This window comes from Cydia amplana, chromosome 25, assembly GCF_948474715.1.
Source record: "Cydia amplana chromosome 25, ilCydAmpl1.1, whole genome shotgun sequence".
NCBI lineage: Eukaryota > Metazoa > Arthropoda > Insecta > Lepidoptera > Tortricidae > Cydia > Cydia amplana.
In genome coordinates, this window is record NC_086093.1 from 5181745 (window position 1) to 5209508 (window position 27764).

At 35.7% G+C, this 27764-nt stretch overlaps 1 protein-coding gene across 4 annotated transcripts; it reads left to right on the plus strand.

The window, feature by feature from the left end:
- The first annotated feature begins 490 nt into the window (after window positions 1-490).
- LOC134659663 (gastrula zinc finger protein XlCGF57.1-like) lies at window positions 491-27676 on the plus strand. 4 transcript variants are annotated; one of them, XM_063515342.1, is made up of 5 exons: window positions 491-828; window positions 3114-3252; window positions 3853-3921; window positions 4978-5031; window positions 18608-20342. In XM_063515342.1, the coding sequence occupies exons 1-5, from the start codon at window positions 676-678 to the stop codon at window positions 20176-20178; spliced, it is 1986 nt and encodes a 661-aa protein (XP_063371412.1). In that variant the 5' UTR covers window positions 491-675; the 3' UTR covers window positions 20179-20342. The 4 variants fall into 4 exon arrangements, with proteins under 4 accessions (XP_063371412.1, XP_063371413.1, XP_063371410.1 ...); XM_063515343.1 differs by lacking the exon at window positions 18608-20342 and adding an exon at window positions 12206-13681; XM_063515340.1 differs by lacking the exon at window positions 18608-20342 and adding an exon at window positions 25757-27676 and having other exon boundaries at window positions 497-828.
- Window positions 27677-27764: the final 88 nt, after the last annotated feature.

A 27764-nucleotide genomic window follows, 5' to 3' on the forward strand; every position in this document is an offset into this window, starting at 1 on the left:
TACAGCAGGCAGTAGAATATGATAATTATTTTTGTTTAGTGTTACATTATCTTTACAATAGTTATCCTAAAACAACACTGAGCAATTCTTTTCAAATTAAATTGCGTAAAGAAGCTGCAAACACTTGTTTGCACTTGGAAACAATTTGAAATTGCCGCGTGAATATCGTCTATTATTTATGATTATTTGATTTTTTTTTAATTACTATAGTGATGTAACTTTCACGTTCATAGAAAGTTTACCGATATTTTAGCCAAGTTTTTGTCAAGTATTGTTTGGAATCCCATTCATTATCCTACATTTGCCACAACATATCGATCTTATTTTTTATGTTTTTCTAGTCTGGCAATATTGGCTAAAAGGCCTCACGCTATTGGCTAAGCGTATGTCAAGTGCTACAATGTTGCCGGTTTAGAATTTCTTGATACTCCAGAGGTTTCTACAAAACCGGTTAGCATTAGCAGGCTAGGAACGGAACGTCATAATTATTTCTTGGTAGAGAGAGATTCGAACGCTCCCCTCGCGTCCGACGCCATTTTGAACGCTGTCAGTGAACGGTATCAAGTCGCAAAGATGGATTCTTAGATTTCTCAAAATGATATTACGATTCAAGCTATGCATTTTTAGTCGCAATATATTGTAAATTCGTGTTATAGTTGTGAAGTGACAGCCACCATGACTGACATTGCTGTACAGGCCATGGAGGCCCTACATAATTGTCGCTGCTGCCTGCGACGCCCTCCGGACAAGGGTCTCAAGACGATGTACGAGTCTGTTGGAAAAACTGAAGTCTATTGGGAAATGCTCAAACAGTGCTTCGACATACGTGTAAATGTTTCATTTTACTATATTATACAGGAGAAACAAACTTATGGCTCATACTGGTAACATTGACCTAATTTTGCTTTATTCATCTCTTTATTTTAGGATTTTTAGGTCTCCACTTAATCCTAGAGTACTTTAAAAGGCTTCCTAAGGTTAACGACATTTAGTTTTCATACTAATATCAAAAATCTGGATCAAAGTCAATAGGCATATAAATATAATAATTATGAATATTAACATGAACAATTTCTTTTTGGATTATATAGCTTATGTTTCATGTTATGTTCACAGTTAACAGAACTTCTATCCGAATACGAATAATAATTATACTTGTTTAAAAAGTATTTTTAAACCTGATTATTCAAACATTACCAAAACACTGAAATTACTGTGACAACTCTTAAAAGTATTTAGGTATCCTAAAGGCACTTGCAAAAGTAGTTTGAAACAAAAAAAAACTATTCTTTAACATAAATTATGTGTGTATTAGAAGGAAAGAAAACTAAACTGATAAACTAATAGACAATTAACCTGTCCTATCCCAAGGGCTCAAATATGAGCCGTAAATAAATTTTCCAGATTTCCCACGAATTTCAAAACCTCCCACTTCAACTCCCACGGCTCAAATGGTGAACCATACTGGGAGACAACAACAAAATTAGTTTTCGGGTCGTGGGATCGGACGAGTTAACTGCAATTCAATACAATTTAAAGTAGAGTTCAATAGAAATGTAAAATAATATAAACAAACATGACAGATTATGTTAGTATTTGACATACCTACCTTCCAACCCAATTAACATATATTTTAATTGATATAAATAAAAGATTTAAGTATACAATGTGTCCCAAAATTCAACGATAAGCTGGCACCAGAAGATGGACCTGCTCATGACTACTTGAGGAAAAAATAATTGAAAATTTTTAGACATGGTTGTTAAAAATACCACTAGGGGTGTCGATTTTAATTTTTTTTTGTAATTCCATAATAAATTGAGATATTTTTATTTTTATTTTTTTTCAACGATAAGTTGAATTTTGGGACACGTGGTATAAACAACTGTAGATAAAATCACCAGTTTTCAAAGAGCCATAAATGCTGTTTTCAGTGGTTTAACAATACAACAACTGTTAATCTTATGATTGCCTTCAAAAGCAATTTTATTAACCCTTTAACCGCCAGAGTCTGATATATAAGACATTACATATCCAGCTCATTTCGCCACAGTCTGATAAATAAGACAAAGATCTGATTTGGTTTTTACAGCACATTTATAACTCCCGTAACTATGCCAACCTTACTCTGCGTGGTACAATTACTGTCGGTGGCGACACGAGCACGCTCGATCAAAAATTGCTGGCGGTTAAAAGGTTAATTAAATGATGCATGATGCGGCTCGCTAGCTGCCAATTGCATGCCCACGAGTTCTTATCCATCAGCGTGCGTGAAGTGTGTTTGCATATTGTCCGAAAATATCATGTCATGTGCATGAATCGACGTTTTCGGTGCAGGAATGTTTTACACTAGCCAAATAACAGGTAAAAACTGTAAAAAACGATACTAATTTAACATTTCTAAGCACATTTGGACCTTACTACCTATGTTTAATTCATAGTTTGGTAATTATTTTACAATAAACAAAGTTATAAATACACAAAATCATTCCCGCACTGAAAACCCCCATGTATGGTCATGTGCTAGAAAATGCCTTATGGCATCAAGGCCTTTTAGTTGCTATAGTTCGTTTTATTTAGCATTAGAAAGAAATTGCAAGAAGGTAAGTGATCTTGACATGTCTTTTAACCTGTCATATCCCAAGGGCTCAAATAGGAGCCGTAAATAAATTTTCAAAAATTAGTTTTCGGGTCGCGGGATCGGATAAGTTAATTGAAAAACGCTTTTTAAAAATCAAAAACAATTACTTATGAAAGCAGAAGAATATAAATGATCGTATTAGATTCATAATTGTTACATATTTGCTGTAACTTATTTTTAAAATGTGTTTTTCAATTAAAAGACAAATCAAGATTGATACCTTATTTCTAATGCTAAAAAAAAACGAACTATAGAATATGCCTGCCATAAGGCATATTCTATAGTTCGTTTTTTTTCAAGGTCTTTTAGTTTGTACTAACGCTTTCTTTTGAACAACAAACACTAGGTTATTAAATGTATAAAATAATAAAAAAAGGCACTTTTTGGTTACAAAGGATCAATTGTATCCGACATCCGATATCGGATTAAACAATGTTAAAACACTATAAGCATACTCTTGTTTCAACCGCAGCTAAATCTCGGCAATGACGAGTGCGGCATCTGCGAGGTGTGCGTCAACCGCCTGCGGGACGCCAACGACTTCAAGAATCAGGTGCAGCAGAGCCAGGTCGACCTGAAGTCGCTGCTGGAGCGAGCGCTGGCTGAAAAAGGTAATAACTAATTTATTTATTTACGCCCCGCCCCGGCTTCGCACCAGTTAACAAATTATACATAAACCTTCCTCTTGAATCACTCTATCTATAAAAAAAACCGGCCAGGTGCGAGTCGGACTCGCGCACGGAGGGTTCCGCACCATCAACAAAAAATAGAGCAAAACAAGCAAAAAAACGGTCACCCATCCAAGTACTGACCCCGCCCGACGTTGCTTAACTTCGGTCAAAAATCACGTTTGTTGTATGGGAGCCCCACTTAAATCTTTATTTTATTCTGATTTTAGTATTTGTTGTTATAGCGGCAACAGAAATACATCATTTGTGAAAGTTTCAACTGTCTAGCTATCACGGTTCGTGAGATACAGTCTGGTGACAGACGGACGGACGGACGGACAGCGGAGTCTTAGGAATAGGGTCCCGTTTTTACCCTTTGGGTACGGAACCCTAAAAAAACTGCATCAAAATCCGTTTCACAGTTTTAAAGATCTAAGCATACATAGGGACAGACAGCGGGAAGCGACTTTGTTTGATACTATGTAGTTTATTTATGACGCTACTAATATTATAAATACCATAAGCCATTTTTAATTGTTTCAGATAAAAAGCCAGATATTGTTAAGGTGGAGATTGTTGAGGAAGACCCCATCAGCGCCGAGCCTTTGATACGTTAGTATATTCATATTTCCTTATTTTAATAACAAAATGTTACGTACGTGTGCTGGTTTGCTAGCTAGAACCGAGCTGGGGGTACCCGCAGATCTTATCTACCCACACATGTCAATATATAACACAAAACATATTGAAATTGACATATTAGTAGTGGGCTCTGTGAGCTGTAGACCTCGCGAACCCCATGGCCCCGCCATTTCGTAAAATTTTTAAAAAGTGAATCTTATTAAAAATAAGGTTATGAATAAGGTTCAAAGTAAGAGTAGTGCTTGAAAAATAGTAAAAAGGTTTTCTTTTTCAGACTTGATCAAATAAGTGGTTTTCACGCCACCTATTCGGACTGCTAGGAGGGATCAATGTGGCACTAAGACTAAGCTTTATAGTTTTCTTAAGATGTCCTTATGTTTTGAAGAAGATCTCTTAAATTAACCCTTTACCGCAGCGGTCGGCAACCCTCGGCCCGTGATCCTGTCACTTGCGGCCCGCGAGCCTCCCTGGCTATTTTGTATGTAATATTGCCAAACGACTATGTCTGATAAGGGGCTATTCATAAATTACGTCATTTCAAATTAGGGGGGGGGGGGGTCTGGACATCGGATGATGGTAGCAAGACGTAGGAGGAAACGGGGTTATTCGAAGCATGATTTTTGGATGATTTTAGGGGGGGTCGTCGTCGTCAAAAATAGATGACGTAATTTATGGACAGCCCCCAAAGTCATAAATATTAACAAAGTGCGGCCCGCGTCAACTTCGTTAACTACTATGTGGCCTTTGGCTGCTAAAAGGTTGCCGACCGCTGCTTTACCGCATACGAAGCCATATATGGCGGATATGATATTCAACTCTATCAACAGCTATTAAAGTTCAAATTTCAACAAACATTTTTTATTACATGCAGTAAGGCGTTAACTTCGGATAGGTACTTTAAAAATTTCGGACTACATGTTACTTTTTTTTATTTATTAAAACCATAAACATAATAAAAACTTACAATAAAAAGTAACCTAAAATTAAAACATGTTACTTGTCCACTAATTATTTTATTTGTTTCAGGTCAAGACCCGAAAAAGGAATTCAAATCGGAGAGTGATGGCGATTTAGTGTCAAGTAAGTACTAAATATAATTCAAAAGTGTCGTCAACAAGCAAAAGGTTCCCCGTTGTCGGTGGTCGGACAGATAGATTTTTAATTAAATATTCATGTTTAACAACATACCATAATTTGTATCCTTTTGGTTGAATACGGCACAAAAGTAGAATAAACGAGGATAGGGTCTAGTTAGGCGCTCAGTTAAACCGGCATACTTTTATTTTGGGTACAATCCGAGACCAGACTATTTTAAAAACTAGTATCTAGTGTCTCTAGGTTTCTCGTCGTTATAGATGGCGTGGCAGCAACATTTCAATCAGACTCAATATTTCAACAGAAAGAGTTATTGACTATAAGGGAGGTAACGTCTAAGAAAAAAACGTGCCATCTAGTTTGACAATCGAAACAGGTGGCACTGCACTGCGCCGTTACATTTAGCCGTCACTGAAGTGACAAACGTACATTTTTGACAATCAGAGCAACCGCGTGTAGTCTAATCTCGTGTAGCTGACAAATTCTTTTAGACTGATTTAGAAGCTCTAAATTGTTTTAGACTACTCATCTAGTGCAATCAATATATCTTTGACTGTATACTGGTTTTTTTATGGCTATATACGGACTTTTCCCCATTCTTTGATTGACATAAATATTAATTTGTAAGTTTTAAATTTCCTTAAAATGTTACTTTTGTATGTATACGAAAAATTATCACGAAAAATTAATGATTTATGATTTATTTATGACATGACGAGACTCAAACAGAACAGAGGTTAATGTGCCATATTTGGCCATATGAAATACTAGCGACCCGTCCCGGCTTCGCACGGGTTAACAAATTATACATAAACCTTCCTCTTGAATCACTGTATCTATTTAAAAAAAACCGCATCAAAATCCGTTGCTTAGTTTTAAAGATCTAAGCATACATAGGGACAGACAGACAGCGAGAAGCGACTTTGTTTTACACTATGTAGTGATGTATAATGTGTTTATTTCTGTGTAACGCCATCTACAACGAAACGCGGCTTTTAATAGAGAATGAGTCTAACATTTTTTGGTCTCACGTACATAAAATGTCTATTTGAAAAAAAAAACAAATGTCAGGCTGATCAACTGTTACTTACTATAAGTACTGAATGATGATATTAATTAGGGGTTATTAAGAAATCTCTTCCGTCAACTGAACATTTAAAACTCTGAAACACGAACGCACAACGAACATCGAAGAGTTACTTTAAGACTGTCTTCTCGTGGGAATCTAATTCCCATCAGTGTGATACAGATGTAGTGCATAATTATTTTCCATCGTATTTTCACGGAAACGTACGAACGTGTGTTGCTATTTCAGTCAGTCTCGGTACAATAAGTACTGAGGTTGACTGAAGTAGCATGACAAATACGAACGTTTCCGATAAACACGATGGAAAACAAATATGCACTACATCTGTAACGGCGTAAGACGGTAGATATTAGCGATTTTAGAAACTACGTCGTTTTCGAATCTCACGTGTTAGGTACCAAAGTATTACATTTCTTAGTTTTTAATGTATGCTATTTTTATTTGTTACATTTTTTTTTAAGATTTTTATGAAGAAGTTACCTGGAAACGGGTAACGCCCTAAAATGTTAATAATCATAATTATAGGGGACATAGTAATAACGCAAATTTGATACGTTTATTTAAATGACATTTTGAACTATTAGTACTTGCTTAAATTGTACCCAAAATAAAACGATACCCTAATTTGTAGTAAGATTCCAAAAAATATACCAGAAATCTATGGATGTCTCGCTGATTTTTTTTATTTATAATCGTCTTGTAAATATAATAAACCGTTAATAAAATCGTTCGTCCCTATTGTACATTTTGACATTTATGTGTTAGAAATAGACAAAATTTAACAGAGGTTTGTAAGAGGTTGCTAAGTTTTATGAATAAGGGGATAACGGTTTGGCCGCGGATAGTTTTATTATTGGTTGTAACACTTGTAACTAACTATTGCAATGTGATGATAAGATTATATTTTAACACTGATTTAAACTTTCACGATTTTTACTCATTATTAAATTGTATTAGATACGCGATTAAGTCCCGTTGTACAATTTAATAAGATTCTATTTTCTCAAAAAATACGAGTATTTGATTAGATATTAGTACCTTTCAAGTAAATTTGCTATTGGTTGTTATAGAAATAAAAATTAAATAGCATATAATATTTTGCCTGATACGTCATCTTTCTTGTTTATTGTGTGTGTGTTCTTTTTTTCTTAGTAATTACTAATTTAATTTTAGGCAAAAAAGATATCAAATTAGTAGATTTTTTGAAATATTATTACAAATCGGGGTATAATTAAATATTCTAGTTACCTTTGTTGTCACCAAACAAGTATTAGTGTTTTGTTCTGGTGTGGTATGACAGCCGGTGACATTTTAGTATAGAAGCATACCGTGTTCAGTCCTCAGAGTTGGCAATGCATGTGAAATCTTGAGATTGCATAGTTCCATGCAAGCCTTGATAGCGTTATTAAAATATCGTTATGATAACGTTATGTTGCGGTTCCAAAAATGTGTGCTTCATAACGGTGTTTGATAACGTTACAAAACAGTAATGTATATTCATCGTGATAATTGTGATACTGTCTGATGGTAGTGGAAGTGGACCCGAACCACCAAGCTATTCTTTCGGTTTCAGTTATTTGTGTACTTCATAACGGTATTTAATAACGTTACAAAACGGTAAAGTATGTTGATAGTGTTTATTGCTGTACTGTCCGATGGTGGACTCTGCGACCAAGCGAGTCCTGTTTTAATTTTCTTCAGTCACTGTTACGCCACTGGAAGTCTTTGTGTATTACGGTTAAAGATTCTTTATTCTCATAAGAATTACAATATTCGATGATAGCGCCAGAGGCCTAGAGCAAAACGACAAGCTATACCTAACGATGATATATCGTTTACTTAATAACGTTACTTTTTAGGTACTAATTTAATATATTTATTTACAGTATTATAATTGTGCTGTAACTTTTATGTGGTTTAAGCGTTTATCGTGAGAATAACGTTATTGCGATAACGTTACATATAGCAAATTTAGGGGCATCGTGCTTGCAGTAATTGTTTATGTCAACCAAATATTAGTTATATGCATACATTGCAGTAGGTATATATGAACTTATTATTGATATAATTAGTTATATTAATCGTAATTCTTATAAACCGGTGCTATATTTAAAAAAAAAGGTATATTTTAGTTTATTTTCCACATCGGATGTGTTTAGTATGTGATCTAGGCGAAATATACAAGGTGATGCAACGACTTACGAATAAATGTATAATTATATTTCGTGCGAATCGTGCGCGTTCCATACGCTCTGGATCGAAATCCTTGCTATGAAATATTTCCCTCTGAGACAGCTGTGTATCGTCAGAATTAATTAGATAGTGACTGCTAAAGTGGTCAATAATCTTTTGACCACTTTGACGTCAATACCGATTCGATGCTGACTGTAACAACTGCATGAAATATTTCAATATTTTTGTTTTTTTAGTTTCTTTATTTTATTGAATATAATACTGAGACGTATTATATTCCCTGCACAACTTTGACAGCTGGTACGAGTAAATGACAATAACAACCCATATTGATATAATTTATAAGAGTTGTGCCCGGTGTTCTGCCACCCCAGAGCAAGCGATACAATATGTATACATCAGAAAAAGATCTTGCCTCGTAGCTTTAATAGAATTTTGACATCTTGACAGCTAGTGTTGGTACTGAAAACTATGTTGATTGATTATTGTAAAACTGTGTTGATTATTGTAAAGCGGACCTAATGATTAAGCTAAGGAGTTTCTGGTTCTACATCTTCAGTGAACCATGCCTTCCTACTATATAATCTAATTTATATAATCACATTAGTGGTATTTTGAAAAGTACTGAGGTTTATGCGAATTCGACATATATACACACATATAACAGACGGGCGTGCAAACATAAGAGGACTGTAACTGTTAGGGAAATGATGAATTATAACAGTATATATGTATATGGAATGTGTTGGTATTCTACAGTTTACCTTAATGGAAAAGTCTCTACACTTTGTGTAGAATGCCGGTTGTCAGGAGTAAATTCTGTATGAAAATTGTTATCTTAGTTTTGTGGACGAGAAAAATGTTTTAAAACGAATAACATGTTACAGCATTAGTAGTAGTAATATAGCGGACACTCAATGAGTTTAACGGGAGTGTTATATTTAAAATCGTAAAGTGCTATCGTATCGTAAGGATACAATGAAGCTATGCATGAAAGAAGAGGTAAGTGTATTTTTATACTTTTTTTGGTTTAGTATTATGAAACGAGTCTTAATTCAGTCTGTCCTCCCGTGTATGTTCGCCTCTCCCGCCACTTATCCCGGAGTAGTGCATGTTCTCGCAGCAGCTGCTTCATACAGCCATATCATTTTCAGTCTGCCGCCAAAAGTCGGTGTTTTAATGCATTTGGCAGCGTCGTCAAATTAGTAAATAAGTTGCCAGTAAATACGTTTATTTTGCTTATTAATGCATCTTTCTGGTCTAACACAAGTGACTTAAAAATTCTTGATATTATTTGATTTGGAGGAAACCATGGCATCATGACTCCTGTTGGTAAGTAGGCATAAGTATTCTCAAGGTTGCAAATGCGTTGCTCTTACGTTCAAATCAAATCATCTGTTTTGAACAGTAAGTAAATTACCCGTTTTTTCTTTCAGGACTATTGTACTGCCGAGAAGTATCCGTTCCCGAAACATTTTGCTCTGAAACCGAGTGCAATAATACGTACATTACGTACGAATGTCAGGCATGTTAAAAACATACGTCTAGCTAGTGAGACATATGTTTGCAGTTATTTTTAAAGGTAAAGAGTCCCCAAAAAAAAAATTATCCGTACCTGCAAATTCTGTTGTCAAATTTTACGATCAAAAAGTGTCTTAAATACCTAAACACATTGCAATTCATAAAAAACATCCTTTGAAAACCCAAGACTATCTTATCAATTGGCGAATAGGATGCAAAAAAGAGTTTAATGAAAAACACTCGTTTGATACGTCATACGGGGAATTATCGATTCTCCTTTGAAATATGTAAAATAGAAATTTGCAGAGAAATCACAATTAAACAGACAAGCTGTTAGTACACACAATAAAGACAACTTTTACATGTTTTTAACAAAAATAAGATAATATTAGTTCAAAACAATGTCAAATAATTACCACACAAGGTGCACCTGAAAATTAAATTTTAAATAAGAGAGGCAATATTTTATTTCGTGAAACATATTTCTGTCCCATTTACCCCCAAAACAATCAGTTATTGGTAAAGCACAAATGAATTGTCAACTCTTTGGACGCTAGACTTGCACCGGCTGGTTTAACCCACGAAATCCACTATGCGGTCATACATTTACGTGTAGTACCATACACCGTATTATTTTTTTCAGATCTATTTTACACCGAAGTGATAGCCTCAGCGGACACGGTTCTGGTTGAGCTAGAGACCGATGACGATATGCCGCCGTACAGCTGTACGACGTGTATGAAAGTATTTGAACTTAAAGAGAGCCTAGCGAGACATAACTTCGCTGTCCACTCAAAACATAAATTACAAAGTAAAGAAAAAGCTAACGTTTCTGATTACACAGTACCTACGAAAAACATTCACACTTGCAATGTTTGTTGTCAATGGTTTACACTTGAATCAGATTTAAATAAACATATGAAGATACATAAGGTACTTTCGAAGAATTTCAGTAGCGAAGTATGTGAAGAGAAATTTACCGGGGAACACGATTTGCAGAAGCATACGTCTGTGTCAGTGCACACCGTAATATCGTGCGAAGTATGCAAAAAACCGTTTAAAAATAGTTCTCATTTAAAATTTCACATGCGTTGTCATACGGATGAGAGACCACACAAATGTGAAGTATGTCGGGAGCGATTTAAAACTACAAGTCATTTAAATTTTCATCGACAAACTCACATGAAGAACAGGCCGTATAATTTCTCCTGTGACATGTGCAAAAAGAAGTTTGCACATAAAGGTCACCTCAGAACCCATATGCATCAACACACTGGGGACAAACCTTACTTTTGTGACAAGTGTAAGAGTCGCTTTACACGTAAATCTACCCTGGATGCTCACGTGCGCTGCTCTCATACGAGCGAAGGATATTCATGTGATGTATGTAACAAACGATTTGCTCGTAAGTCTTCCTTAAATACACATATGGGCTTTCACATCAGAGAAACACCACACTTACGAAGTAATTCAACTAATGTAGAGATACACAAAAATAGACACATTGGATTCAAGCCCTATTCTTGTGATATATGTAACAGAAGATTTGCAAAAAAACGTGCCATAATAGTCCACAAACGTATACACAATGGAAAGAAGCGAAATACGTCATGAATTGTAGAGACAGCTCCCTGGAAGAACCGCATAAACCACCACACTGGGTATAAACCACATTTTCGTTAAAGCAGTATTTATATGACCGATCCTATAGGTACATAGAAAGTTTTAGATACTACAACCTAACTTCAAATATGGGTGAAGACTTTCCAACATTGAACTTAGATTTGTTTACTTGACTAAAGTATTCTTCTCGTCTAGTATATCTTAAATAGGAATTTAAATCAGTTTTTTTTTTCTCGTTGTTTTTGACTGTTATCAATACTTATCGACTTATCAATGTAACCACTCAAATACAATGTATGTGATTTTGTTGGCAATAAAGTATTAAGTACATATAATATGCATTTCAATAGTTTTAAAAACATGTAAGCTGTATTTTTAAATACGGAATATGTGTATATTTACCAGCCATTAGCTTAAAGCCAAACAAAAAATAATAATTATTATTATAATAACAAGTACCAGGAAAATACAAGAGATAAGCAAAACTCATATGCGTCTGTCGAACATGCAACATTTTATACATTTCCTAAAAAGTTGTTTTGTTATTTCTACGAAAAAGGCAATCGAGCACAGATCTCACTAGATGATAAGTGGACGTGAGCAATTTCAAAGTTATTGCGTTGCCAACTCTGGGGACAAAATGCAATGACTGCCCGTGTGATAGAATATAATGTTTTACACCGACTACTAAAACACAATGAGGAGGCCTTAGAGTACATGATAACTGTTTTTCAGAGCGCGAAGGTGGCGCGTCAACAGCCTCCACCGAGCGTCGGTCCGAGTCCGAACGCAGTGGCCCACCGTACAAGTGTCAGACATGTCGAAAAACATTTGAACAAGAAGAGAGTCTCACAAGGCATACGTTTGCTATCCATGCAAAACACGAACTACAGTCCAAAGGAGCAGTACATGACATCACTCTAGAACCTCCTACTGCGAAAAAGATTCATACATGCGATTACTGTTGTCAATGGTTTACTGAAGAAAGTGATTTAACTACACATATGGAGATTCACAAGGTGACATCTGATTCAGACGATGACCGGTTAACTTGCGATATATGCGAAAAAGAATTCACAGATAAGGATAACTTGAGAAAACATGAGCTTGGACACGGTGTAGAAAAAAAATTCTCATGTGATTTGTGCGAGAAAAGTTTCACAACAAGTAACGGTTTAAAAATGCATAAGATGGTACATAGCGGTGAAAAACCGCATTCATGTGAAGTATGCCAGAAGAGATTTAGGCATAAAAGCCACTTGACAGCTCATCTTGAAATTCACAATGTCAATAGGCAATTTCATTTCTCTTGTGCAGTATGCAAGAAAAGATTTGCACAGAAGTCGTCATTAAAGCTTCATATGCGGATACATACGGGAGAGAAACCGTATTCCTGCGAAATCTGCAATAAACCATTTGCATTTAGATCTACTTTAAATGCACACAAGCGTTTTCACACCGGAGAAAAACCGTACACGTGTGAAGTATGCCAAAAACAATTTTCAGTAAAAAGTCTTTTGAATAAGCATTTACTTTCTCACGCAGATGTTATCGATATACCTAACCAACCCGAGGAAAGTTACTGTTGCGAAATGTGTGGAAAACGATTTAGACAGAAAAGTTATTTGGCTAGACATCTAAGGGCTCACATGGGAGTGAAGCCTTATGCTTGCGATATATGCAACAGACGATTTACCCAAAAAGGTAACTTGATAGCTCATAAGAAGACACATACTGGCGAAAAATCGTACACTTGCGAGATATGTCGTAAGCGATTCGGAACAAAAGCTAATTGCAAAAACCACATGATCATACATACTGGACAAAAACCGCACGCTTGCAAGATATGTAATAAACAATTTTCATATAAGTGTGCTTTGAACGTTCATATAAAAGCAATTCATTTCAGAGAAAAACCACACGTTTGCCACATATGCAAAAGAGCGTTCGCATTGATATCTACATTAAAGAAACATATATTGAGCCACACTGGGGAAAGACCTTTCTCATGTCACGTTTGTGGCAAAGCATTTACAGTAAAATATGGATTAAAGAAACACCTATTAACTCATAGTGGTGGGGCTACCACAACCAGCCGCCCGTTCCCAAGTCGTTCGAATCTCTATCACCCTTCTATGTCGCACTGCCCAAACTAGAAAATAACTGTCGTTTTTCTGATTTTCGAGGCAGGCGTCAATGTATTCTGTAGACTACATAAAAACTGATAAATGTTAAATATATAGATGTGCCTAATTCCAAGATAACGGAATATAAAAACAGAAAATTGTCTTACGCCAGTACTCTCCAAAACAAATCCTGTACACCAACATCAATGGGCTATATTCGAGGCTATACGGCCACGTAGTTTGCCTAAAGGTTGACTGGTAAAGAATGCCTTATGGCATTAAGTTCGCCTTTTGTACAGTGTGTTTTCTTATGTGCAATAAAGATTAAATAAAATAAGTACTCCGCGTAGCAATCGCCACACACGTAGTTAAAAAATAACGCATACATCACTGAGTTGTCATGTTTTACAACTGAAATTAGTGTAGATAAAGCGTTTCCTTTACTAATTATCAAGGACATATCGTTCCTAATAAATTAATTAATACATACTTCAATGCTCTTTGCTAACAATGATTTATAACTCAAGATAGTTTATAGGCGTTCGAAAATTGAAGCGCGTACCTTGTGACAAATTGGACAAGTTGCCTTTAGTCGCACCTGGGCAAGCGAGCAATGTGCACGTGCCAACGAGTTCCCGCACACCGAAAGAGAAAGAGACTAGCTTATGTTTAACAACGAGTATGACAAAGATGGAGGGAATGCGAAAATTAATCAAACATAACAGATTTCTTCATAGGCACAGAAATAAATATGGAAGTATTTTTTATGCTCCTCAAGTACGAGTATAACCTATCTATAGTTATATAATATCATTGTTTGCTAATGTGTTAGTTAGTGAACGTTCTTGAAATAATCTCATGGTTTTCTCGTTTAAAAGATCGTAAATGTGAAATAAATAGTGCAGATATAAGAATTGAACAGTATAACTGTTTTATTTTAAATAGGTATTAATGAAAAATTTAGAGTAAAGTACGATTTATTATAACGTATGTTGTATTTATGTTGTTTATACTTTGTAGTCAAGATATATAAGTACAGTTTTTGGTTTCACACTGAAATTGTAGTAGGTGTAAGTAAAACTTTTGATATTTACAATTTCATAATTAATTATGGGCCACGGAATAAATAATGTAATATATAATAGGAATTCCAGGATGATGATGATATAATAGGAATTCCAACCCAGCTTAGTAATATAACGAAAAGGCAAAAACCTGTGGTTTCACAGGTATTTATTTATGAATTAAAAAAAAACTAATCTAATCTAAGGCATTCACCGTCAGTTCCTAATTATTATTTTAATACCGTAACGCGATCTAAGACCCTGTGTACTCGTACTAAACTTACCGAATGTTGTACCGAAGTTGATATTTAAAAGAAGTGGTTAATGTTGGTCAGGGTTTTATCGTCTACCCCTACCCTATATACAATTTGTTTATTTAAATGTATGAATCAATAGTCAAACTGTTTTTAAATATATATTGTATCCTATGATTAATCATGTGTTTTTGAAAAATAAAATATTAATTTTATCTTTTTCTTTATATTTCAACCTCTTAAGGCGAAACCTAATTATTTTTACCGTATCGACGATCATCGCAATGCGAAAGCGTCTTGGGCTTTATAACGCCATTCAATAACTACTACCTTCGTTTGCTAGATCTTGATCGATTTATAAAATAGCCATTATTGGTGGCGTCTTCTTATATAAAAAATGTTGAGAAGATAGAAATCGTAAGAAGAATAGATAAATAATTAAGCGGATCTAGTTTTTGTAAAACAACCAATATGGTACAAATCTTTAAATCTCAATACAGCTTTTTTGTCGAATGTGGATAATTGTTATAAAACTAATACTCATATAAATTATTTTAATTTGGATTTGGACGAATGAAAAGTAGTAAATAATCTCGTTGAACACGCAAATCAAATATGCGTCGTATATGAGAGTTAAAATTTGATTACGTAGCTTTTAGTTATTATTTATCAACAAAGGAAATATAATCTGTAACATAAAATAGTAGGTACAGCATAAAAGATTAATCAGAAAAATGTTACAAAAATATATCAATAATTATATTCGTAATCATCCGTCGGCGGAATTTAATACGCCACATGCTGCTTAGGAGCTAACATAATAAAATTGTAGTTATTTTCATTATATGTGGGAAGCAAACTATACACAAGATGCTACATGGTAAGTAGATATTGTGTAATCTCAATCGTAAATGCGTTGCTAACTCTTGGGACTAAAATGTAATACTAAAATTACATCTTCTGTTTTACACAAAACGTGAATGCGGCTAACGGTGAGGAGTAAGTACACCATAACTTTTTCAGAGCGCGAGTACTGCGCGACGACAGCTTCCGCGGAGAATCGGACTGAGCCCGATCATAGTGGGCCGCCATACAAGTGCCAGACATGCCGAAAAACATTTGACACTGAAGAGAGCCTCAATCGGCATACGTTTGCTATTCACGCCAAACATGAATTACAGTCCAAGGTGGTGATAAACGAAATGAATATAGTACCACCATCAACCAGTAATATTCATACTTGCGAAGTGTGCTGTCAATGGTTCACAGAAGTTAGTGATTTGAATGCACATATGGAGATTCACAAGGTTACATCCGACGAGTCAAGTGACGATGAGTTGACTTGCAAAGTATGTGATAAACAGTTTGCGGAGAAAGCCCACTTAAAGAAACATGAGCTAGTTCACACGGACGAAAAAAATCACATGTGTGATTTATGTGAAAAACGTTTCAAAACTAGCAACGGTTTAAAATGGCACAAAATGGTACACAGCGGTGAAAAACCACACACGTGCGAAGTGTGTCAGAAGAAATTTAGGCATTCAAGTCATTTAAAAGCACACCTTCAAATACACAATGAGAATAGGCAATTTCAATTTACATGCGGTGTGTGTAAAAAACGGTTCGCGCAAAAATATTCATTGAAGCTTCACATGCGGATACATACGGGAGAAAAACCTTATTCCTGTGAAATTTGTAGTAAACCATTTGCATTTCGGTCTACATTAAATAATCATATGATCTTTCATACAGGAAAAAAACCCTATTCGTGTGACGTCTGTCACAAGCAATTCACTTTAAAAACTACTCTAAACAAGCATTTATATTCTCATGCAGATGTCCTCGACCTACCGGACCAACCAGAAGAAAGTTTCTGTTGCGAAGTATGTGGAAGGCGATTCCGACAAAAAAGCTATTTGGCACGACACTTAAGATCGCACACTGGAGTGAAACCATATGCGTGTGATTTATGCAATAAAAGATTTACCCAACAAGGAAATTTAAGAGCTCATAAGATGGTGCACACGGGTGAAAAATCTTACTCATGCGAAATATGTCGTAAACGATTCGGATCAAAAGCCAGTTGCAAGAACCATATGATTACGCACACTGGACAAAAACCACACGCATGCAAGATATGTAATAAGCAATTTTCATATAAATGTGCTTTGAACGTGCATATTAAAGCAATACATTACAGAGAAAAGCCTCATGTTTGTCACATGTGCAAAAGGGCATTTGCATTGATATCTACATTAAAAATACACATGTTAAGTCACACTGGGTTAAAACCCTTTTCGTGCCATGTATGCGGCAAGGCGTTCACAGTGAAATACGGGTTAAAGAAGCATTTATTAACCCATAGCGGCGGGGCTAGCTCAACGAGCCGCCAGGTTCCACCTCGCGCGACACACTATCATCCGCTCCCGCACTGTATGAATTAGAGTTTATTAGAGTATGTGGCATTTCTCGCGGTATGCGATGCTGCAGGCATAATAAATGTCAACACACGGAACCACGATGTGGCGTTTTGATGTTTTGTTAATAAGTAATCGTCAACAATTTAATAGTGTAGTTATAAATTGATAATAGCTTTGAAATTACACACATATTTAGATAAGTAGAATTATTGGAATATTTATGTGGGCCAGTAATTATATCTTGCTTTTAGGGAGAGATTCCAAAGTGTTTTTGTTGTTAAGGTAACATTTCAATTAGATACTGTGTTTTTCTTGTAATTCACACCGAATATTTCTATTTATTTATCACTTACTTGACCTGAATGCTTAATATCTGGGCTATGGTTGTCATTTAAGCATAAGCAAAGAGAAGCAGTGAGAATGCTGTATTTTTTTAGGCTAGCTTTTACGCTTATAAAAATGTAGTTAATTTGATGACAATTGACAACATTGACAATACTTTGAAATCTTTAACTAGCCATAGTAATTCGTATTTTTTCTTTACCGGTTTTTTTTCAACCCTAGTAAACAAGTAGGTATCTTTTATTTATCCTTCTCGTGTTCACCATTGTAAGTAAAATTGGTCCCGGTTTTTTGCCACGGCTTACCAAGAGAGCCTGGTGTTTTGGCAACCTTATCTCAAAAATTTGACGCAAGCACTACTTTTTATGAAAGGGACTGCCATTCTGACCTTCCAACCCAGAGGGGAAACTAGACCTTATTGGAACTAGTATGTATCGCTCTTTCAAATTGTAGGTATTTCGTTCCGTATAAGTTCCGTAAAACTAGTTACGTCTTGTTTAAGGTCCCGTTATACCAACCGCAATTGACGGACTGATAAGAGTGATAAGTATCACATTACTGCGGAATGCCGCATACTGAAAACAAACAACAACAAAATTTTTTTTGTATGTCAACCGCAACCACCAACTACCAACCGCAATTTAAGGACTGATAAATATCAGATTATTGCGGAATGCCGCAAACTGAAAACTACAAAAAAGGTTTTTGTATGTCAAATAAATTTAGCCTTGAAAACAAAAGGTAAACACTATATTAAAACGAAAATCTTGGTTGTTATTGCCAGATACATGGTAAACTGGCATGTGCAATCTCAATAGGAAATGCGTTGCTAACTCTGAGGCTATACTTTAAGTTATGCCTCCATCTGTTTTATATCCGTGAAGATAAAGGAGCGGCAAATGTCGAAGAGTACACAATAACGTTTTTTCAGGGCTATTATTCACCGCAGCGACACCTTGCGTGGACATTCTGTCAGAGTCGGAACTCGATGAGGCGCCACACAAGTGTCAGACTTGTCGCAAAACATTCGACAATGAAGAAAGCCTCAAGAGGCATACATTTGCAGTCCATGCGAAACACGAATTTCCAGTTCCAACTAAAATAATACATACCTGCAAATTTTGTTGTCAATGGTTTGAAGAAAAGAGCGATTTGAAAAAACACATGGAGGTTCATAAGGTATCACCCAATGAGATCATTGACGGTCAGTTCTCGTGCGATATATGTGACAAACAGTTTGCAGAAGAATCTCACTTGAAGGAGCATGAGCTAGACCACGCGGTTTATAGAAGACTGTCTACAGGAGAAGAGCATGATGACTTTGAGGATATCACGACTTCTAATTCTAGCAAAAAAAAGAAAAAGGATGACTCATCATGCAAGATGTGTGAAGAACACAAACCAAGAACAATCTACCCATGTGAACTGTGCGAGAAACGTTTTAGAAGTAGCAACGGTTTAAAATCGCATATGATGGTGCACACGGGCGAAAGACCACACGTGTGTCAAGTATGCCAGAAAACGTTCAGGCATAAAAGTCACTTAAAGTATCATATTCAAATCCATAATGAGAATCGGGAATATCCATTCTCTTGTGAGATATGCGGAAAGAGATTTTCCCTTAAATCTGCTTTGACTGGCCATTTGCGGTCACACACGGGAGAAAAACCTTATTCCTGTGATATTTGTAGAAAGAAATTTGCACTTAAGTGTACTTTAAACGCCCATTTACGCTATCACAGAGGAGAAAAACCTTTTTCTTGTGATATCTGTAAAAAATCTTTTGCATTTAGGTATACTTTGATTTCCCATCAGCGATTTCATACGGGACAAAAACCACATCAGTGTGAAGTATGCCAAAAACAATTCACTTTGAAAGGTACTTTAGACAAGCATTTATTGTCTCATACCAATATCGATATGCCAGATAGTCAAGAAGAAAGTTTTTGCTGTGAAATTTGTGGAAGAAGATTCCGGCAAAAAAGTTACTTAGCGCGACACCTAAAAGGTCACAGTGGGTTGAAACCATATGCTTGTGACTTATGTGACAAACGCTTTACCCATAAAGGTAACTTAAGAGCTCATAAGAAAGTGCACAGCGGCGACAAACCTTACTGTTGCGAAATATGTCGAAAAAGATTCAGTTTAAAAGCCACTTTAAAAAACCATATGATTGTACATACAGGACAAAAGCCGCACGCATGCAGAATATGTAATAAACAATTTTCCTATAAATGTGCTTTGAATGTTCATATAAAGGCAATTCATTTTAGAGAAAGACCTCACACTTGCCACATTTGCAAAAAATCTTTTGCGTTGATATCTACATTAAAAATTCATATGTCGAGTCATACTGGTGTAAAGCCTTTTCCGTGCCAAGTTTGTGGCAAGGCTTTCGCAGTGAAATATGCATTGAAAAAGCATCTATCAACCCACAGCGGTGGGACTAGTACACTTAGTAGCGTGCCACAGTATCGTCCATTTATGTCGCACATGAATTAGAATTTCAATGTATTATTTCTCGCGTGGCGAGGACAAAATAAGTATACTTGTACTACTATCCCTGTTAGATTAATAAGAGATCGACGGCATATGTAACTGCGACTCTTTATTTAAATTTAATAAGCTGCTAATGACTTGTTATCGATTTTAGACTCGTCAAAACATTTGTAGATAGTGTTACATTTCTCTGAACAGTCGTAAAATAATATATATCATTATTATATGACATATTATTGATTGGTATGTCTATATACTATATATCGATATGTTGTTTAGTTCATAAGGTATACAGTACAGATATCTTTTAGTAAATAAGTTTCTTCATAAAATATGTTGTAGTTAAAACAGTAGCTTAATTAACATATATTTTGCGTCCGTTCAAACAACAATAATAGGTATATTGGCTACGTGCTAGCCCCATAGTGCGGAATAAATAAACACAATCATAAACATATAATTTTTTTATTATTATATTACGGTAAAATAATATATACGTGTTAGCAAATATAATCATGAATATTATACATTTCCTAAAATCAACTTCGTTTTTTTGTTCTTCATGGAAATACTTCATAAAGATTTCCATATGATAAGTGACTTTATGCGATCTCAATAGTAAATGCATTGCTAATTCTGGGGACTAAGCCACACGCATGCTTGGAGGCGTCTGCCTCTATGCTAGTTAAATTACCTATAACGGCCACTGTTCTACACTTATAATTACAACTGAGCGGCAAAATTTAAAAAATAAAGTATCTACACCATAACTTTTTTTCAGAGCTATTGTTTGACGCGCCGACTCCCGCCGCGGCCTCTGACCCCGAATCCGATAATGATTCTAGCGATTCGGAGCCAAGGGACAAGGCTGAGTACAAATGCAAGAAATGCCGCAAGACATTTGACCAGGAAGAGAGTCTCACGAGACATATGTTCGCTATACATGCGAAACATAAAATTCCCGTACCCGCCAAAAAAATTAACACATGCAAATTTTGTTGTCAGTGGTTTACAGAAAAAATCGATTTAGAGAATCATATGGAGATTCATAAGGTTACGGAGGAGATAACGGATGATCAGTTTTCTTGTGAGGTATGCGACCAAAAGTTTACAGAGGATTCACAGTTGAAGGAACACGAGTTAGACGAACACAATATCTACAGAGGAAGACGTGATGACATAAATGCCCCGAACAAAAACGCTGAGAGGTTTAAGGATGACGATGAAAACAGAAAAATTTACCAGTGTGAACTGTGCCAAAAAATATACTACAGTGGTAATGGTTTAAAATCACATATGATGATACACGCTGGTGAAAAACCACACACTTGTGATGTTTGCCAAAAGAAATTTAGGCATAAGGGCCACTTAAAAGTTCACATTCAAATCCACAGTCAAAACAGGCAATATCCCTTCAACTGTGATGTATGTGATAAGAAATTCACACTAAAATCTGCCTTGGTTCGTCATATTCGGACACATACTGGAGAAAAACCTCATGCCTGTGAAATTTGTAAAAAACAATTCGCACTCCAGACTACTTTAGACTCACATATGTGCTTTCACAGGGGCGAAAAACCTTTTTCCTGCGAAATTTGTCAAAAAACATTCGCATTCAAGTATACCCTACAGAAACATAGGCGCTTCCACTCGGAAACACGCAGCCAGAAAAAATCCCTTACGTGTGAAGTATGCGCGAAACAATTCACTTTAAAACGGAATTTAGAGAAACATTTACTCACTCACACAGATGCTATCAATCTACCAAATTGCACTAGAGAGGAAAGTTTCTGTTGCGAGATATGTGGTAGGCGATTTAGACAAAAAAGCTATTTGGCTCGACATCTCAAGGGTCACACCGGAGTGAAACCACACGCTTGTGATGTGTGCGACAAACGATTTACAGAAAAAAGTAGCTTAAAAGCTCATAAGAAAATACATACGGGTGAGAAAGAATACTCTTGTGAAATATGTCGAAAGCAATTTGGATTGAAAGCCACTTTGAAAAACCACATGATAATACACACTGGACAAAAACCGCACGCCTGCAGAATTTGTAATAAACAATTTTCGTATAAATGTGCTTTGAACGTTCATTTAAAATCAGTTCACTTCAGAGAAAGACCTCACGTTTGTCATGTTTGCAAAAAGTCGTTCGCGTTGATATCCACATTAAAAATACATTTATTGAGTCACACGGGCATGAAACCTTTCTCTTGCCACATTTGTGGCAAGGCATTCGCAGTGCGATATGCATTAAAGAAACACCTCTCAACCCATAGCGGGGCTAGCACGACTAATCGCGCGCATGCTGCTAATCGGGTACAAGCATCCCACTATCGACCTTTTCTCTCGCAGTGTATGAATTAGAAATAGAAGATAAGTTTATATAATATTATCAAACGACTTGTGTGTTGAAACCTTCATTAAGTATCTAGCGCGCACATTTTGACGATATTTTATCACTGTCGCGCCCCGGTTATGTGTTATAATACTTATAATTACGTAAAGAGTATACATAACGGTTAATGTAATTATAAATCATCATATTTGCCAACACTTTTTAATCATTTTGAAGTATAAGTATATAATTATAGTAATCATGTAATAAAGTTTCCTTGAAAACCATAATATTGTTCTTAATCATCAAAGAAACTTAAAATAAATTAAGTACTCTTTCTATTTTAGTCACCGTGTATCTTAAAGTGGTGACTATGCATAAAATATGGTTAGCAGAAAGACATCGGTACAATATTGTGTTAAAACTCGTTTCTAGATGACTTGTACAGTGATCTACCATTTAGCGGAACTTAAGAGTAATTTGTAGTTAAATAATGATAAATATTTAGTCGATTATATTCTGGTAGAATCGCTAACAATTCTTAATGTAATGAGGCGCTATCTAGCGGTACTCGTGAGTATCTATAAAAACTATTTTCATACCTATTTACCTGGATGGCGCTCCAATACCTATTAGGAGTTAACTTTTTTATGTATGTTCATAAGCCTACAATTCAAACACATCAATGTAAACATTAGGTATTATATGTTTAGAGCAGGGATGTTGCGGATGCCGATTTTTTGACATCCGCGGATGCGGATATTTAAAGGCTCACATCCGCGGATGCGGATGTCAAGATTAGGTACTTAAAAAACGTCAAATATTACATTTTTAGTATTTTTTTATTTAAAAAAAAACGAAACGTTTAATATTTGAGCAAGAATATAGGTGCGTTATATTTAATAAACAGAAACTTGGCCGACTTTTCTGGATCTAGACGATTTCGTTATAGGTAATGACGAAATTACCTAGCAATTACGCCGCCGCTAAGACGATCCATAGTATCCATACCGATTGTTCGACATCCGCATCCGCATAAGCTCCGCATCGATTTTATGCGGATGCGGATGCAGATGCGGATGTTGAAAATAATGCGGAAGTTCCGCGGTTGCGGATGCGGATGCGGATGTTCGCAACATCCCTGGTTTAGAGACACGATCAACATGCAGAAACTATCAGACTTAATAGTTGTCAATATAAGAATCTGAATTGATGTCCTATTCATGTTCGATATCTAAATTTAGATGTAACTTTATTGGTTTTCTTTAAAATAGTTATAAATATTTTGTAGTGCAAAGTTTTCCTTTTATAAATACATATTTATAGCCGATTGTGCTTTCTATTGTCATAAAATATGTACAATGTCGTAGCTTATAAGATAATCACACTGTTGTCATTCGTAGTGCGAATAAAATGATATAATTCTATAAATATGACGTTTTGCACTACAAACTTCTTTGATCACATTTATTGTATGAAAAGTAGCTTTATTCGTTTTTTAAATAAGCTGCAGTTAACTAACGTATATGTTATGTATGCTTATTATAAATATTGTTTTTAAACAATTATAGTTACTGTAATAAAAGTGGTTTAGTGTTATTATTTATCATCCTGCCCAGCTTCCCAAAGGACTATTAAAATGTACACAATTCATTTAGAATAGATTTGCATTTCTTTTGTCGTGCTCGATTTAGAAACAAAGCAATATGGACTCTTTTAATTCGATTTCAGCCGTCATTACAATTCAAGACATAGTAATTAATGTACAAAAGTCTTCGTAAATCCTATTGTATGGCCCTCTGTGTAAGAGACGTACATGCTGTGTCTGTTTGTATGTAAAAGTATAAAGGTGACAGTGTTAGCGTTTTTTTAAGTGCTTATTATTAGAGTGAGAATAATGCTCTCAGCTATAACAGAGTGACTATCTAATAAACAAAAACACAAATGAATGATACAGTTATGGCTAATAAGGCTCATTAAATTAGTAGGTATTGTTGATTTTCAAGCATTTATTTAGTAGAACTTATATTATAAACCCATTAGACAAAATTTGTATCGTTACAGGGACTTGGGATCTTCGTATCGTTAACAATAGCATAGAGGTTTCTTTCACACTAAGGTCCCTTTTTCCTAAAAACGAATAATGAAAAATTTCAAAAAAAAATCTACAAGAAACTCCTTAGGTCAATAGTTTAATCCTATTTATAACAACTGTTACAATAATCAATCGCTACAACATCATACGCAGTACAACCAAGCACGGATGAAAAGGCTTAGCTATGAAGTCAAAAAATAATAATTATGGATCACAATTTAATTTGCATTAAGGGTTAAAATATTTTAAGAAAAATATAGAAAGAAAATACATGCAATAATATATTTTACTTTTCATATCCGTAATCCATGTAATCATAGGAAAATATTTTTCTTTAAAAAGTAGCACGTTTAAAGAGTAGGAAGACATTCTATTTTCTTAAATGAGTAGGTGCTTTTGTATAAAAAATATTAAGAGAACCTGAGGCACTCTGAGGGCTTATTTGGGCTGATTGGTAGGGATTAGGGGTTAGGGCTTAAGATCAATTTTCAAATATGATTAAATGTATAATTTCTGTAAAAAAGTAAACTTACTGTTATTTGAATAGTCATATTTTCTCACTTTTCTTCATAACTGGCAAGCGGCAATGGAAAAAGCCTCCTGTACTAAAGGAAAGGTTTGTTTTCGGTGAAAAAATATAACTATTCAGCCACATCTTAAATTTGTTGCTACCTACTCTGGAACTACACTGTAGGGAGGTTTTTCCATATTCGTCGCTAGTTGTGACGCCTGCGGATACAGGAAGTCAAAGGATAGGTCACAAGATGGTAAGCGGAAACGTAAACACACTCACAATGCGTTGCTAACTCTAGGACTACACTGTAGGGACTGGGTCGTCATACTCGTCGCTAGCAGTAATTAGACTCGGATCACGCTAACTTTGCACAAAATTCCTTATAAGCTCCATATTTAACGTAGAAATTGGCATTAACTTAACGTGGTTTGACTCTACGTCTGTGGACATATGAAATTCAAACTGAAGCAGAGCTGAATTATTCAATAAATAAATATTTAAGTGTGTAATTTTATGCTCTACATTAATTATAATTACAGACATAGGTTAATATACAATTTATTTCTGTTTCAGTAAATATCATGACTATCATGAGTGTTTTTAGATTACTTACACCTCTTTGTTTCCACAGGGCTTTTATTCACCGCCCCGACACCCGCCGCGGCGGACCTCGTGTCCGAGTCTGAAGCCGAAGACGAGCCAAACAAGTGTCAAGAATGTGACAAAACCTTCGACAATGAAGAGAGTCTCAAGAGACACAAGTTCGCTGTCCATGCTAAAGACGAAATTCCAGTTCCTACTGAAATTATTCATACGTGCAAATTCTGTTGCCAGTGGTTCACGGAAAAAAGTAAGCTACTCAGACACATGGAGGTTCATAAAGTGTCACCTAACGAGACTATTGATGGTCCTTATTCTTGCGACATCTGTGACAAGCATTTTGCAGAGGAAGCTCACTTGAAGGAGCATGAGCAAGACCACACAGTCTATAGAACACACAGACTGCCATCTACAGAATCCAACGGAGATGATCATGATATTCATGATGATAGCTATGATCGCGACAACAGTCCACTATCGCATCTGGTCGCAAGGAGAGAGAAAAAGGGAATAAAGAAAAAGGATAAAGGATCTTCTTGCAAATTGTGCAAGGAACACGAGCCCAAAAAGAGTTACCCGTGTGACTTGTGCGACAAAAGTTTCAGAAGTAGTAACGGTTTAAAATCGCATATGATGGGTCACACGGGTGAAAGACCTCACGTGTGTCAAGTATGCCAGAAGGCATTTAAACATAAAAGTCACTTAAAGTTTCATCTTCAAATTCATAATGAGAATAGGCAATACCCATACTCTTGTGAAATATGTGGAAAGAGATTTACATATAAATCTGCGTTAACTGGCCATTTGCGGTCACACACGGGAGAAAAACCTTATTCCTGTGATCTTTGTAAAAAGAAATTTGCACTTAAGAGCACTTTAAATGCCCATTTACGCTACCACAGAGGAGAGAAACCTTTCTCATGTAATATTTGTAAAAAATCTTTCGCGTTTAGGTACACTTTACAAGCTCATGAACGTTTTCATGCGGGAATAAAAGAACATCAGTGTCATATATGCCAGAAGCAATTTACTTTAAAACGAACTCTAGACAAGCATTTACTCTCTCATACTGAAATGGGTATGCCAGGTCACGGCAGGCCGGAAGAAAGTTTTTGTTGCGAAATATGTGGACGACGATTCCGGCAAAAAAGCTATTTGGCGCGGCACTTAAAGGGTCACATGGGAGTGAAACCGCATGCTTGTGATGTATGTAACAAACGATTCACCGAGAAAAGTAGCTTAAAGGCTCACAAGAAGATACACACTGGTGATAAACCTTACTGTTGCGAAATATGTCGAAAGCGTTTCGGGCTGAAAGCTACATTGAAGAACCACATGGTCGTACACACTGGACAAAAACCACACGCGTGCAGAATATGCCATAAACAGTTTTCCTATAAATGTGCTTTGACCGTTCATTTAAAATCAGTTCACTTCAGAGAAAGACCTCACACTTGCCACATTTGCAAGAGAACATTTGCGTTGATATCTACATTAAAAATACATATATTGAGTCACACGGGAGTAAAACCTTTCTCGTGTCACATATGTGGCAAGTCATTTGCTGTGAAATATGCTTTAAAGAAACATCTAGCAACGCATAGTGGAGGAACTAGCTCGAACAACCGCGCGAATGCTGTAAATCGCGCGACATCGCACTATCGCCCATTTCTGACACATCCTATGAATTAGGAATAAACGAACGTAGTATTTCTTACGCAATGACAAGTCGCAAGATGTGTACTATCCCATTAGGTAAGTTAGAAATAGAAAAATGTCTAGTTGAAGATACAAATCATGGCAATTGTATAGTTTTCAATCTTTATTCTTCTAAGGCCCATGGTTCTACCTATAGGACTGTTTAAGTGCGATGAAATTCAAAGTGTTTTCAATTGGAACGGATTTACATTTGTTTTGTTTCGATTAATTTTCAAACAAAACATAATCAACTCTTATTTCCTATGCTATATGTAAAAATTTCACTGGCAAGACCGGGTCTCGTTTTTAGAGGTAAGTAAGTAGAAGTTAGACCAATGTTG

Bases quoted from the DNA above. Each gene is read 5' to 3' on its own strand.
- LOC134659663 (XM_063515340.1), top strand. From the start codon at position 676: ATGACTGACATTGCTGTACAGGCCATGGAGGCCCTACATAATTGTCGC. The intron at 829-3,113 runs GTAAATGTTTCA...TTTCAACCGCAG, and splicing joins AACAGTGCTTCGACATACGT to CTAAATCTCGGCAATGACGA. The intron at 3,922-4,977 runs GTTAGTATATTC...TATTTGTTTCAG, and splicing joins CAGCGCCGAGCCTTTGATAC to GTCAAGACCCGAAAAAGGAA.